This window comes from Cephus cinctus, unplaced genomic scaffold, assembly GCF_000341935.2.
Source record: "Cephus cinctus unplaced genomic scaffold, Ccin1 Ccin1_scaffold1034, whole genome shotgun sequence".
Classification (NCBI taxonomy): Eukaryota; Metazoa; Arthropoda; class Insecta; order Hymenoptera; family Cephidae; genus Cephus; species Cephus cinctus.
Genome location: NW_014333567.1, coordinates 24,703 through 39,751, shown reverse-complemented (window position 1 = coordinate 39,751; position 15,049 = coordinate 24,703). Strand labels below are relative to the sequence as shown.

At 37.5% G+C, this 15,049-nt stretch overlaps 4 protein-coding genes and 1 long non-coding RNA gene across 12 annotated transcripts; 2 read left to right on the top strand and 3 right to left on the bottom strand.

Annotated features, from left to right (window-relative positions):
- Positions 1–21: 21 nt before the first annotated feature.
- LOC107271686 (Krueppel homolog 2) lies at positions 22–2,776 on the bottom strand. Its single transcript, XM_025088898.1, has 6 exons — positions 2,566–2,776; positions 2,006–2,195; positions 1,751–1,932; positions 1,584–1,651; positions 1,364–1,497; positions 22–1,276 (listed from the first exon to the last, which is right to left on the bottom strand). Exons 2-6 carry the CDS (start codon positions 2,179–2,181, stop codon positions 1,063–1,065), a joined length of 774 nt encoding a protein of 257 aa, XP_024944666.1. The 5' UTR covers positions 2,182–2,195; positions 2,566–2,776; the 3' UTR covers positions 22–1,062.
- Positions 2,777–3,909: 1,133 nt separating this feature from the next.
- Positions 3,910–10,018, top strand: LOC107271679 (bestrophin-4). 7 transcript variants are annotated; one of them, XM_025088895.1, is made up of 7 exons: positions 3,910–4,320; positions 5,196–5,376; positions 6,549–6,869; positions 6,978–7,536; positions 7,610–7,908; positions 7,976–8,202; positions 8,293–10,018. In XM_025088895.1, exons 2-7 carry the CDS (start codon positions 5,306–5,308, stop codon positions 9,033–9,035), a joined length of 2,220 nt encoding a protein of 739 aa, XP_024944663.1. In that variant the 5' UTR covers positions 3,910–4,320; positions 5,196–5,305; the 3' UTR covers positions 9,036–10,018. The 7 variants fall into 7 exon arrangements, with proteins under 7 accessions (XP_024944663.1, XP_024944661.1, XP_015603417.1 ...); XM_025088893.1 differs by having other exon boundaries at positions 4,862–5,376; XM_015747931.2 differs by having other exon boundaries at positions 3,910–5,125.
- Positions 5,383–11,635, bottom strand: LOC107271684 (hemK methyltransferase family member 1). The gene is made up of 6 exons (XM_015747942.1): positions 11,283–11,635; positions 11,059–11,147; positions 10,778–10,991; positions 10,446–10,693; positions 10,136–10,375; positions 5,383–5,457 (listed from the first exon to the last, which is right to left on the bottom strand). The coding sequence occupies exons 1-6, from the start codon at positions 11,529–11,531 to the stop codon at positions 5,448–5,450; spliced, it is 1,050 nt and encodes a 349-aa protein (XP_015603428.1). The 5' UTR covers positions 11,532–11,635; the 3' UTR covers positions 5,383–5,447.
- On the bottom strand, positions 5,519–7,758 carry LOC107271689. The gene is made up of 4 exons (XR_001538720.2): positions 7,619–7,758; positions 7,022–7,559; positions 6,416–6,928; positions 5,519–6,342 (listed from the first exon to the last, which is right to left on the bottom strand). It is a non-coding gene; the product is annotated as an uncharacterized LOC107271689 (long non-coding RNA).
- LOC107271682 (dehydrogenase/reductase SDR family member on chromosome X) lies at positions 11,227–15,006 on the top strand. Of its 2 annotated transcripts, XM_015747939.1 has the most exons (8): positions 11,227–11,462; positions 11,580–12,145; positions 12,226–13,016; positions 13,426–13,533; positions 13,605–13,778; positions 13,863–14,070; positions 14,319–14,520; positions 14,609–15,006. In XM_015747939.1, exons 3-8 carry the CDS (start codon positions 12,782–12,784, stop codon positions 14,801–14,803), a joined length of 1,122 nt encoding a protein of 373 aa, XP_015603425.1. In that variant the 5' UTR covers positions 11,227–11,462; positions 11,580–12,145; positions 12,226–12,781; the 3' UTR covers positions 14,804–15,006. The 2 variants fall into 2 exon arrangements, with proteins under 2 accessions (XP_015603425.1, XP_015603426.1); XM_015747940.1 differs by lacking the exons at positions 11,227–11,462; positions 11,580–12,145 and having other exon boundaries at positions 12,154–13,016.
- Positions 15,007–15,049: the final 43 nt, after the last annotated feature.

Genomic DNA, 15,049 nt, shown 5'->3' with positions numbered 1-15,049 from the left:
AATTTCAGTATTTACACAGCATTTGTATTTTACGTTTTATTTATGAAATATTGATTTACCGTAACATTTTATTGAATAACTAGCAACTTATAGTGTTTAACCGTGCACTCAGAAACGATACTAAAGTTGAGCGAGACTTTTGGCAATTACCGATTTTATAAAACTCTAACAATTGACAACAAATGTCTTATACCGTTAGAGTATTTTATATCGGTCAGCCAATATTTCATCAATCATTCGCCTATTTCCCTTCTACGTTGATCAATCTATCAATAAGTAAAAAGGTGCATATTACCAGTTTAAAAATTTTTACGATATTTTTAAAATCTTGCTGGTCGCAAATTCATTTTGCAATATAATCACTGGACATTGTGTGCGACAATACCGTAGTAAAGGCAATTTTTCATTTTATGGAGACAAGAAGCAAATAATGCACCACGTTTACTTCTTGTTCCTACATATTCAGCAAACCTCTATATAGAAATTTATCTCGATTTGTAAATTAGTTTGAAATGGACATTGGAATTCAGGTCACGACGCTGGATCAAAAGCCAATAACACGATTGTAATACTATACCACGTGTAGCATCATGGCATTCTTATATCCATCCAAAGCTAATTGAACTGTTGGATTTCAAAATTATAGGTGTAACAATAGTGACTGTTCGAAAGTGAAAACCAACTGATTGATGAATAAAATATCATTACTTAAAATGAAAGGACTATAACCGTGATTAAATTGCGGAATAACCTTATCAATTTGTAACGCATTCGTGTAAATGCAATTAAATTAGACCCATGTGAACCACCCAAGTGATTAATTATAGAACTATCATACGAATAATGCCGACGAATTTTTCATTTTCCCTTACATTCTAAATTACTTAACCTTATTCCCTGGAAAAAAGATATACTATGGAAAAAAATAACGCAACACCGAAAATATACCGTCTGTCGACAAACAGTAACGATTTCATTTAAATAATCTTTTTTGTTATTTTCGTCATTTTTAATAACTCAGTTCTCTTTGCTTTTCGATGACCGAGTATTCCAATGGGACAGTTACTGGTTTACTGTTGCCATCCTTTGTGTGAGCATAAGCAATCCTTCAACCAAGCGTCGCAAAAGATATGGAACTGAAGGGCTTGAAGCTACAGAACTTAGTGCCATTCTGATTTCGTGGAAAACGTTGCGTGTGAAAGGATTTCGTCGTGAAGAAAGCCGCAACGATAAGAATTGATAATAGATGAAAGGCGTGAATAGACCGGCTCGACCGCTGTACGAAAAAATTACGTAATACATATAAGTGATAGAATGACTATTTCTATTTTATAATGCATCTATAATAATGGGTTATACATACGTGAGAACAAGGAATACGGTGAGTGGCAAAATCATTATCTCGCATAATCCACACAAGCGGAGAATATTGCGAGACTGAAATTCAACCAGGGATATCAACAGTCGAGCGGCCCAACAGCTGTTTTGTCCAAGGCACTACAATTAATATCAGCAAAGCAATGTATTATTAGTGACACTATTCTATCACGTATGTGTAATGAAAGTAAATATTATCAACTTACATCAAGAAGCGTGAGAGAATAACTAGCTGAGTGAAGGAGTGCGAAGAGAAAAACTGGGCTGAGTACAACTGTTATCTTTTTTTAAGGAAAAATTGTTATTTGATACAGGTTTAAAATTATAGATATATCTATAAATAATGATCAGGGGTTTTATAGTAAAAGGATACGTGTGACCGGAGCAACATATAGAAATATCAGAGAGTAGAAAAGATAATGGCAGGAGTCTTCCAGAAGTAATAGTGCTAAAAACTCTCTACTGAGCTGTACTCTTGGCACTCTTTGGTGAAGACGTAAGGCATAGGTTGCAGCATTGCTCATTAAAGCTTTATAATATGCATTATATGGGTTTCTATGAGGAAAAAAATAATTTAAACATTTCGGTGAGAGCTTATTAATAGGATATACTAAAATGAATGTCATACCCAAATGTGGATAATGATAAAAGATAGCTCAAAGTAAATAACATGGTAAAAACTCTCGTTGTCCACAATCCAACTTGAATTTTATTTTCGATAATGTGTTCCTTCAGTGCTTTCCATCCTCTCTCTGTTTGTGGTTGAGAGTGTTCAGATTGTGTTGGTGTTACGTTTTCTGCCATGATGAATATAATCTCTATAATTAATATAACAATAAGATATGAAATACATCAATTGCAATATAATGCAGCCAGTATTAAATCATTGTGCGGTCTTTATAACTTTTATTAACTAAGTATCGTTCTACAATAATTCAATCACAAGCAGTATAAACATCAAGTACAAATAGAGTCTTGTTCACAATAGTAAGATAAAAAAGCAACTGGTGATCTTACCCGATAGTAAGAAAAAATATCAATCTTTCTATAATACTTTTAATGTACAGTTACAATCATTATCCTGCTCTCTTAGCCTAGTTTTGCAAAGTAAAAGTTGATGCTGTTATTTAACGTCTTTAAAACTATCTCTTTACGATCTATTATTTTTGAAAATTAAATTATACTCACATTACTCTAACTTCTACTTTTATACAACAGTCAGCTATTCTCAATTACTCGCAAATTATTAACACAGCATAAACGAACCACACACATCAATTCGTCCAGCACGCCTGTGTATAATTCCAAAGAGTCTCGAGACTCCGTAAATGATAATCAACCTACGACGGTGGCGCTGCAGTGATAAAAAATATAACAATTTCACAATATATTCTGCAGGTCGATAACGCAGAATTCTTACGAATGACGCAACGTACCATCGTCCCTGACTCTATTCTAGCGGTTTACTTGAAACCGCAAGTCGACCAAAGTATCCTTGAAAACTTTGATAATATCTATTTCATATATCGTTAGCAACATCGGCTACTTGCAGATATTCTTTTTTTTTTTCTAGAAAAAACATTGATTCTCTGAACGTATGAAGCGCTTAATTAAACACTTTCGTCATACGTAATTAAACATCACATCAGATAAACGTTTATGGACTGATTAGAACGATGTGAATCATTTAGTATGACAACGTCAATTTTAGTATTATAAATTCTATTCTCCAGCACGATACCCAACGACTTCCTGATACTTGTGATAATGAATCTCGACCTTAAAATTGTAACATAATAAAGCTTAATCACAAATCTTAGTAAGCTGACCAACTGGCATAATAAATAATTATTCTCGTCGAGCAATCCCAAGGAGGAACCTCCAATTAATTATTTGTACAACGTATTATAGATTTCCGCTCGTTTAATGTTCGTGATGCCATTATCACGTAGTTGCTCTTTTGAACAAATATTACGCGCTGTCTATTTTTAATGATAACGTTCCTCTAAGTCACATGATTGCAGTGTAACATTTGATATTTACATAAGTAAATACGCATGCTATATCTGTTAACAGGTCGGTGCACGCGTTTACGAGCGAAGCTTAATCGGACTTGAAACGCATCATACATCCACCGGGATGTAGCTCATTAAATAAATTATTTACAATAAATAAAAGATCACTCATTTATATAATAACATCGAATGCAAGGATCTATAATTTTATTTTCGTCATATGATCGGAACCTCTTGACTGATCGGACGATAAAGTTATCGCACTTTTAACAATTATTTAGTCTCTCGTTTTTTATCGCGTAATATTAATAAGTCCAACCAATCTAGCATTTAATAAAGAAATCATTTGAAGGGTGATTCTGAGTATTTAGCGTAAAAGATTATATACCTCGTATCGTCGTGAGGAAAGGGAACTCGCATAGGAGTGGGGATCGACAAAGACTTCGGATTGGTACAGAAGGCCGATCCATTTGACGCGACGCCGCGACGTCTCTACTCAGCGGTTCCGGAACGATTCATCGACGCGAGTAGTCCGACAGTGTCGCAACGATGTTCAGTGATTAAGTAAGCGTATTCGGATCATCTGTAAATCAACATCCTCGTGCTCTGATCGTCACGGTCTTTAAGATCTCACGTGGACGTAGTTCTCTTTGGTACCGTTGATCGGTAGGGCAGTTTTCAATAGTGCATCGATTACAGAATCAGCTGTGTAGCTTGGTGCATCGTTGTCTCTGCCCCTCTTACCTCCTGCAGCGGATCTACTTGTCACTTATATAGGATCAAGAGGACAGCAAGGAGCATACAAAGCATGGTGAAGTCCCGTTGTTGACAGGATTGGACTGTGGGGAGTTGTTTGTACCTTCTATAGTTTGGTATAGTGATCCTTATCGTAGACCCTGGAGTATTTCTGCCAATGCGTCAAGCTACTGTAAGGAAATCAGTATACTGCTGCAGGCACTATATTTTTCCAACGACATCTCACGTCTTGGTTTTTACTGCAAAAGAGGTTTTCCTGAACTGTCGGAATCAACCAGAAATATGAAATTGAGATAACTGAGTTGAACTTTACGATAATCGTAGAACGAGGCTGAAAATCCTATCAATACTCAAGATAATATCAATAACGAATGATTTTACGAGTATCTAAAACATCGCTTTAATGCTGGTGGAATAGAAATCGTTGATCCCATCCATCGGTCTAAAGAATAGTTTTGGTTTGTTCTTTGTCTGAGATACGAAAAACGTGTCAGTGGTACACACGTATTACATTGATTTTTAAACCCATGAATAGTGTGTTTGTCCTATTTATCGTGAAATATCGTGAGCTTGTATTCCTTTAAACAATTTCATTAACCGAGTCTTTTATTATCCGTTATTTACGCGAACGCATACTTGTTTTTCGTGAAATTCAGTGCAGTGTCATCTGATGGTGTTCTTTTTTAACGTTGATTTCATCTACAAATTTAAAGGCTGTCTATGTTGGATCAAGAGCGTGAAAGTTATCGTCCTCGATCATTACTCCTAACTCTGGACTTTTTTTACAACTATTTGAAGATTGCCAAAAAGAGAACGGATCGGGCTCAACAACGAATCAACACGTCGAGCTCATATTCGTCGACGCCATTGTTAAAATACATACACGTTTTGCAAACACTTAACAGCATAATAGGAATTACGCAAGATCAAAGATACCTAGCGTTTTTTTAAACGATTCGGCTCATCGGCCTTGAAAGGTCGTACTTTTTTTCTCTTGCAAAACACGGACAAGCCATATACCTCATCTCTAGTTTCTTTCACTTGCAGCAGTATTCATTTAGGGAGAAAAGAATGTTTCCCCCTGATTCCTAGCAGCGTTACGCTCTATCTTGGCCTCTTCCTCTTCCTTGTGTTTCGTCGGTTAAGTCTGCTACGAGATGACAGTCACCTACACGGCCGAGGTTGCCACCTGTCGAGGATTGGGCTGTTTCCTCAAATTATTGCTCAGGTGAGAATAAATCAAAGTTTGGATTTATAAAAATCTCAGATCTCAAGATCTGCATCGTTGTGCGACATATTTCATACGTCTCTAAAAGAAAATGAAAATATATTAATTTAATCAATTTTATCGCAAATTGCGCGACTATATTTGACTGCACGCAGCCTTGTTTCTTTTAATAAATATCGCATCACAAAACTATGAAGGGAATCAGAAGCATGATTCACGTAAGAGGTTCCTGAGTATGCGTACGCAGACCTAGACGTTTCTGATCCTTGCCAACTTTTGCAAGTTCAACCATCTACATAGTCACAAGTAAATAGAGCACGCGTCCACAGAAACTATTCTCGTGTCTAGGTACAGTCTGCTTTTTTTTCAAACTCCTAAAACTGCTTATTCAGTACAATTCGGGCAAGCCTTCGTTTGACAAGTGTGTCAAAGCAATGAAAAGGTTCAGCGGCCCTAAATCCTGAAAGGATTTCACACTGCGCACCTTGGTCCTATAATTACTTTGTATTGTAATAAAATCTATAGAACAGACCGTATATATCCGCAAAACATGCGCCATATTCATAATGCGGTATCCGAGTAAACACGCGTTTCCGTTCACCTTAGCTTTGAAGGAAAATTATTAACTTTCCTCGTTTTAGTTAAATGACTCCATTTTAAACTAGATTACAGCGGCCTTGAAAACTTGGGAAGTCATTATAATATGGAAATAAAAACGCATTTGCATGAAAATACCTCACAAGGAAGAACAATTCAATAATCACAGCGATAGTCTCAGTCACTTTGCATTTGTTAGTCTATTGTGAATTTCTGTTTAAATTATAACACGCGTCGCTGAAGTGTTGCACGAGCTGGTTCATGACGTGGTTTCTACGGTATCGTTTATATTATTCATAATTACGCCTAGGCGGTAACACAAGGTCCGCTTCTAGAAACACCTCGGCGACGTTCCTGTCGTTTTCACGCCTGCTGAAGGAGGTCATCGTAACGAATGTGCGGATGATATTGAGACTTATCGATATATACAAGTTGACCTTACTCATCGGACGGCGCTCTTTATTCTTCTCTATGCGCAATATCTTTCTTCCGGTGGCTTCGAAATTCCATACTACCATAGCCCCATGCTTCTTCAATGACCTCAGTGGTGGAAATATTTTTTGAATGGCTTTCAGATGGCGCGCCAGTATATACAAGCTTGTATGGCTCGATCTGGCACTTTTTCTCTTCATCTACTATGCCCTGTCGACCGTCTATCAACTCCTGCTGAATGCAGAGCAGAAAAAGACCTTTGAAGCTGTGGTAGCATATTGCAATGAATATAGGGAACTTATACCACTCTCATTTGTTTTGGGATTCTACGTTAGCATCGTTATGACAAGATGGTGGAATCAGTACATGGTGATACCCTGGCCGGATTCCATTGCAGTTTTTGTTTCTGCTACTATACATGGAAACGATGAAAGAGCGAGGCTCATGCGACGAACCATTGTTAGGTACGTTGTTGATGAATTATTGTGGATTATATTATGTGATATTGATAGCAGATAATCCTCTGTTGATAACATGATTATTTTGATTATATCAGTAAATATTTTTTACAGGTATGTCTGCATTTGTCTCACGCTTGTTCTAAGCAATATCTCACCTCGGGTCAAGAAACGTTTTCCTACTCTGGATCACTTTGTTGAGGCTGGCTTGTTGCTGGACAATGAACTTTTGATCTTTCAAAGTCTCAACGCAAAGTTTCCTAAGCCTAGCAAACATTGGCTTCCAATTGTCTGGGCTTCGAGTATCGTGACGCGTGCCAGGAAGGAAGGTCGTATCCGTGATGACTTTGCTGTGAAGACGCTGATCGATGAACTTAATAAATTTCGAGGACTTTGTGGAAGACTCATTCATTATGACACGATCAGTGTACCTTTAGTTTACACTCAAGTCGTTACTTTAGCTGTGTATACATACTTTTTGACAAGTGTCATGGGTAGACAATGGACAGAGACCACCTCCAAGTCTACAATTGATCTTTATTTTCCTGTCTTCACGACCTTGCAATTTTTCTTCTACATGGGCTGGCTCAAGGTAGCCGAGACTCTTATTAATCCATTTGGAGAAGACGATGATGACTTTGAAGTGAACTGGATCATTGACAGAAACTTGCAAGTAAGTTGACGTCTGTCCGTTTACTGGGTAACATGAAAGAATGTAATAATCCTTAAATATTTATATTTTCAAGGTGAGCTACCTTATTGTTGACGAGATGCATCACGATCATCCTGAACTGATTCGTGATCAATACTGGGACGAGATATTCCCTATGGAGTTACCGTACACGGCTGCAGCACAGCCATTCCGCGAGGAACATCCTCAACCGTCTACAGCTGGAATTCAGTTGTCAGCGGCACAACAGGAACTTCAGCCATCAGCTGTTCGAATAGATGATTTAGCTCCTGATTATCATCAAAAGTTTAATAACGAAATTGCCGAAGACGCTGCGTCGGGTATTCATTTTATAGCGGGTGGTAAAATATCTAGGTATGTATTGCAATTATCATGTAAAATAACCCAGGTTACTTATGGAAATTTTATTTCTTCCCATTAGGAGTGCCAGCAGAGTAAGCACCAGAGATAGAACGCTAAGTGGCGGCTCGACACCAAGCAATATAGGAGGGTCCCTGACAAGAGTAAACAGCGTAACGAGTGTTCTTCGCAGATTGTTCAGTAAAGAAGATAGACCAGACGGAAACAGCGCTCCCGGTAGTGGAACTAAAACACCAGCGAGGTTGCCTAATTCTAGCTCAGCGGCATCCTTGCAAACGAGATTCCCTGGTAGATTTTTCGAATACCTTTTAGATATTTTACGGCATTCGTCCATATATTAATAACTGCGGCATATCACATATCTATTAATTTTTATAGGCGGCGGCGGATCGATGAGAATAGGAGTAATCGAGGAAGTTGACGAGCAGATGACGATGACGTCAATGAGGCCGGAAACTCGTCCCCATGTACAAAGCATATTCCCTCAAGGTCCTCCACCAGCCAGTGCTCCAGTCGACGTCCCGGGAACGATCTCGCACTCTAACAAAAATGGCGAGCTTCTCTCCAGTAGCGCACCAGCAGCCGCAACAGCAGCGCGATCACTCGCAGCCAGGTCTGATAAGCAATTCCAACGTCGTTATCCGTTTCGCGCTTTCTCCTTCGATGTGCCATACACTACACTTGCTTCTTGTCGTCCCAGTCAATTGCCAGCACCCGAAGAACAACCATTATTGTCCCCTGCGACATCTTTCAGGGTGCAACGGCCGACGCAATCGGCGCGCTCCAGCGCAGCCTTCGACCCTGGTCCACGATATAGTAGCGGCGGCGTCAATGATACCGACAATATCAGTATACGGAGCTCGGCTTCCTCAGGAAGTTCGGACGACGAATTTTCCAAGCTCAAGACAGAGAGGGAGAAGCAGCGAAAGGATCGAGCTATGAAGTTGCTCGCAAGGAGCGTCAGCGCTCAAACCCACGTTAGTGGGCACAGTGGAAGTGGTGGTGCGTTACTCGATGCTGCAGACTCTGAAACTCTTCTTTCTGAACTTGCAAATACGTCGCGACTTTCTCTACGATTACCAGATCATGACGATAGGGAAAATGATAGCGATCATGTATAACTCATGACCACTTTAGGTGAAATTTTAGCGACTTCCTGTCAAACGGTACTTACTGTGCACCTTTCAGAAATAATATTTCGTTATTACGAAATATCATTCACGCGATCGTTAATCTAATATCTAAGTAGGTTACGCGTTATATGGAACTAACGCAAGAGTTACTCGCGATAGTCATGCTCTTTATATACAAATAAGAGTCAATGTTTTTGTACGATACTTTACTAAGGTCACCGTTAAGAACTTAGCAATAATTTTGTTATTGCGTAAAATTAGAAGGAAAGGATATACCGTTATTATTCTAGCTACATTGAAGACATCATTTACGTCTTAGAAAGAATATACTGATCGGATCAACGAAAGCAAATGATTCTCAAATTCGCTTTATGAAACTTTGAAAGGTATTAACTGCCTTAAATCATCAAGTGCCTCTAATATTCAGGTTTGACTTTAACGTTTAGATTTGCCACTCGTGTTTTGCGAGTAGAAATTTCATATTCATGTTATCCACTTGTCACAGCTTACGAATGTATAATGTACATTCCGACGTTTAAGATAACTTTTCATACTTTTTCGTCTCAAATTTCTCATTACCACACGCAAATTTTAATTATACGAGACTGCCTATATACTCTCGATATATTTAATCGGTGGAAGGTCTAGATTGTGCTACCCGATCCGTAGTAATTTCAAGAGCATCGCGACGCTCTGCTACTAAGAGACCAATGACGCTTGTGTACATTTAATAATGGCGTTCGATATTTATTGATCTACTTATTGCTCACTAGCGGTCAAAAACTATAATGCCATAGTGCTGCTTGCACAATAAGAGATGGAACGGATAACGAAATAGTATACACGTGTAAACGATAATAAAGAACATTCCAAGGATTGTATAATTAATGGTGCTAGACTTGCGTGAAATTATCGCGTGAAAGTACTTGTTTTACCAGTATTATTGTTATAATAAATTATTACCGTTTTAATGAGTGTTTATTAGAAAAACCTTGTCCTGCGCAATGCCGCTATTGACTAAAGGTCATGCTCAGTATTTTTAATCCACTGCGGACCTGTATATGCTAAGGAAAATTTGTAATACTTACCTAAACTTTAATACTTGAACGAATCGATCGTTATTGCAAAAATCCTTGTACGTGTGCAAATGCTTCAGCTTCAGATCTGAATACTTTTTGGTAAAAAAGACTATATACTCAGGATGCGATGTATCCACTTCTATGAAGAGGCTACCGTCAGTCTTTAGTGCTTTTGCTGCATACCGTAATAGAGGTTTTATAACATCTAAACCATCACTACCGCCATCCAATGCTCTAAGATCTTCATAACTGAAATAACAAGGGTTTATGCAATCTCGAAAAGTGAAAAGAGGCTCTACAGAGAAATTAGAGAATTTACATTTTTATCTCAGGTGCGAGTTCAGATAACTTTGATGTTGGTACATATGGTGGATTGCTGACTATGAAATCAAATTCTTCTCTATTAAATTCAATCTTATTTTCTGTGTCATCAAGAATTTTTATAATACCATCCTTTTCCAACGCAGCATTAATAATTGTCAGTCTATCGTCTAAGCCTAAATTTTTACAATTGCTTCTGGTCAAATTACAGGCATGTTTGTTTACGTCGATCGCAACAGATTGTACCTGAAGAAATGTACAAATTATTTAAAGTACATATCTTCTTATACATTTACTAATGGATTATTCAAATTAACAAAAGCACAATACTTTGTCAGAAGAATGAGCAAGGGCCAAGGAAATGGCACCAGAGCCACAGCCAATTTCTAAAATTCTACATTTCTCCTGCTGTGTCGATGACAATTGTTTCAATACAATGTCAACAAGAATCTCTGTTTCTGGCCTTGGTATAAATACAGGCGGTATAAGATTCAAAGTAATGTCTCTGAAATCCCATTCCCCAATAATATATTGTACCGGCATTCTGAAAACGATAATCCGATAAAGTATATTACTATAACCCAACTTACAAATATAATTGCTCAATTTACCTAGACAATCTACACTGGCATAACATTTCCAATTTCTCAACCTCCTCTTTGGTCAGTTCCCTCTCCCGCATATTAACTAAATCCAATATCTGTGAAACGAATTCAATTGACAGACGCAAACGAAAATTCAGCCATGACGTACTTCCGCCAGTGACATTCCGCAGTGAACAGAGAATCGCCATGACCTATCATTCAGAAAGTTTCTCAAAAATTAATTTCTATACCTTCTTAGTACCCATAACATGAGCAACGATATGTTCAATAGATTCAACCGGTTCTGAAATTCCATCATTTTCAAAATTTCGACTCCAATGATCCAATAAATGACCGATAGTACGATTATGAACACTGCTGCTCCTACAGAAGTTCTTCACTCTCGCCGCAGGCATAATATTCACTCTCAGGTAATTATACGCACATCCTGATAAAGCAGCTCGACAACGAGACCGTAAAATAAACGATAGAGGTATCATGGTGATACTCTAAAAGATTATTATTAACAAATTAAATTACGTCAACAGAAAATTGTCTTCACGGTGGAAAATGAAAATACGCAGAACACGCAGAACAGCGCAGTCAATCATTTCTCACAGCCGCAGCAGTGTGGCGCTGTGCATGACGCAGTCGCAGAATGTCAAGATATAAAAATATAAGTTACGTACAGTCGGTTCACAAGCAAATTAGCTCTAGCGATAGATAAAAAAAAATACAAAACTTCGGGACTAGTTCCTAGCACAAAGCACGTGTTCCTATCTCTCTCTGAGTTATTTTACTCATGGATCGACTATATATAATTGTAGGAGGAACAGCAAATCGTTAGATCTATAGTAAAGAGCTTCCGGTAGCAGCATTGACGCAAGTGCCTTTACCAGTGTTTACTAAATTAATTGTATCGTTAAGAAGTTTCTTAATTAGTTTACTGCTAGTATCAATGGGTTGGTTATTGCCTATCTGAACATGGTTCGGACATGGGAATTAATAGAAATCAAACGAATAGAGCCATCTTCAGATGATTGCAATATTTCTGAGTACCTGCATATATTACATACTATAGATATGCTGCTACTACATACTGCTTCGAAAAAATGTAAGTACTTTTTGTGTAACGAAAATTCACTGAGTGATCAAAAATTTTTTTTTACTTTTTGGCGCAATCCAATTTGCTAGGGATTCCACTTTCTGGATAAACATCCACTGAAAGAGACACGTGTCATACCGACGAATCAGAACGCTATACAAAAGGCATATGAATTTACAGAAAGAAGCGTTTATTTATCAATACTATCTGATAATCATATTGATAAATCTACAATTGTTTGGACTTTTTTACGTAACATTTTGGGCTGCTGCGTAATCAGTTTACGAGGAAAGTTTGAGACGCACGCGTCGATAATATATTGAGGACATTCTGTAATTCACTACCAGCGCCGCAAGCACTGTGGCAGTATAGTACTTGTATGTATTATTGCATATACATATACACAGAGAGAGCGGAGAAAGCAGAGAAGGTTTAGAAAGATAAGTAGGTCTTGGAATGTCGTGAAGGAGGAGAAAAAATACAGTATTCGAATGGTGGAATGTATAAATGAACGAGTAGCCGGGCAAAGAAGGACGAAGAAAGCGAACTAGAAGAAGGGAGAAAAAACGAGGAGTAGGATTTACTGAGTTTTGAGGCTCTCGATTATTTAGTTGAGCAAGAGGCTTCCGTTTGTTCGGTCGATTGATGCTTCAACGGTCGTATACGAACAGAATTGCGTACCTAGGACGGCGAAAGATTAAAAACATGTTGTTACTTTTTGGTTCGACTTGTGCGCTCGTTGCTGGCATCCTCATATATACAAAATCCCGAAAAAATTGGCCGCTGGTTTTCCATGAGATTCTCTATGAGATCAAATACAATGTTCTTGGATCCAAAGGACTTATTATTGACAGACTGGAAGCGCGTTACAACAAGACTGGTAAGACTTTAAGTATACTTTTTCTTAATTGCTTGTTTTTTCTTACTAATTTAAGGCACTTTCACTTACGTACGTGTTTGCATCTATACTTTACGTTGCCGCCGAGACTTTAAATTTGGACAACGCATATACTAAAAATGATACGACCTACAAAACTTAATTGAATTTTCAAGTATGCATGCACGCATTTTTGTCACTGCCTTGTGATCCAGCAATGGACTAAAAGTTTTGATTAAGGTTGATTCAGAGTTTAAACTGATTAAAACTTATGGATCTTCGAAATATCTTATGTAATTGACAATTGACTAAAAGCCAATTTGTTTTAGCGTCTATAACGTATCTATATACGTCAAATTTCATTGACTGCTTGAAGCATGATCGTGTTGTATAAATATAATTCGAATTTCAGATATGCCAAGAAAGACTGGTAAAATTGCCATTGTTACTGGAGGATCACGGGGAATTGGTGCAACCGTTGTAAAAATGTTACTACAATGTGACATGGAAGTAATTATTGGTGCGTTGTCAACTTGTAAATTGATCGATAATTAAATGACTAAACTATAAATTATTTAAATACATTTTCAGCTTGTCGAGCACCTGCAGCGGGTGAAAAGGCGATTAGAGAAATTCGAAAATCTGGCGTTAATGATGGAATTGCAAAGGTTTACGAGTTGGATAATGCGGATTTGAATTCCGTGCGCAGATTCGCAGACTGTATCAAGAGAGATTACAGCCGAATCGACGTACTTGTAAATAATGGTAATAAACATAAGTTTTTTTTACATTCTTCTATAATTATTTGACTTATCTCTAAATACATTTAGTCATTTAATTCTCTTATAGCTGGGATCATGTTTACACCTTATGCTGAAACAAAGGATGGCTTCGAGCAACAATGGGCGATCAATTACTTGTCACATTTCTTATTGACATCGTTATTGTTACCTTTATTAAAAAATGGCGGTTCACCATCGGAATGCGCCAGAGTTGTTAACGTATCGTCGTGCGCTCACCTTGTGGGCATCATCAATTTCGAGAACATCAATTACAAGTAACGAATCAATACGGTCAAAGAAGTACAAAATGAAAAATTAATAGAAACGCATTTCGAAATGACTTGTCGCAAATATTCTTTGAAAAATATTCTATCTAGAAATAAAAGCACTGCTGCATTTTCTCTTCGGGCTTCAACTTATCTAATGCTATATTATTTTTATCATTACTATTTTATTTAGAACAATTCCTCAAAGCAATGAGATTTTAATCTTCATTTCGTTATTTTTCTTTATTCTATGACAGGGAACAGTTCATCACATCCGCCGCTTATGCTCAGAGTAAATTGGCTCAGGTGATGTTCACAAAATCGCTTCAACAACTTTTTACCGAGAAACAACTACACATTAAAACTTATGCCGTCCATCCTGGAATAGTTAATACCGATCTGTTCAATGACACTCTCCTAAGCAAGTATTTCAAATGGTTGCTGCCTCTAATATTTAAGGTAAATCGCATGACATATTTCTCCAAATCTTTTCATGCTCCGAATGTTTAGTAGCTAATCATTACCAAATATTATTAATTTGTTACAGACTCCTACCGAAGGAGCAACACCAATCGTTTATGCAGCTGTAAGTAAATCTGTCGAAGAAAGAGGTGGAATCTATATAAGTAATTGCAAGGAAAGTCCTGTAAATCCATTAGTCTCAGATGCATCAATTTTAGATCGTCTCTTTGAACTCTCCTTAAAACAAGTCAGGTTAAATGACTTTTTTCAAGAGTTATAAATGTCTTTTGTAGTGGCGTCATCAAAATTGAAACTGCTGACTGTATTTATTTCCATTAAAGTATTTCATTACTGCTCTTATGAATGGTAGAGCATATTGTTAGGTCAGCAATTCTATGGCAGGCATACCGTGTAAAGCAGTCTGTGTTAACTATATTTGTCTTGCTACATTTTGTAAAAATAAATACTATGATAGATAATTAATAGTTAAAGTAATTCATTGCACTCCAGGTTCTCATAATAACAC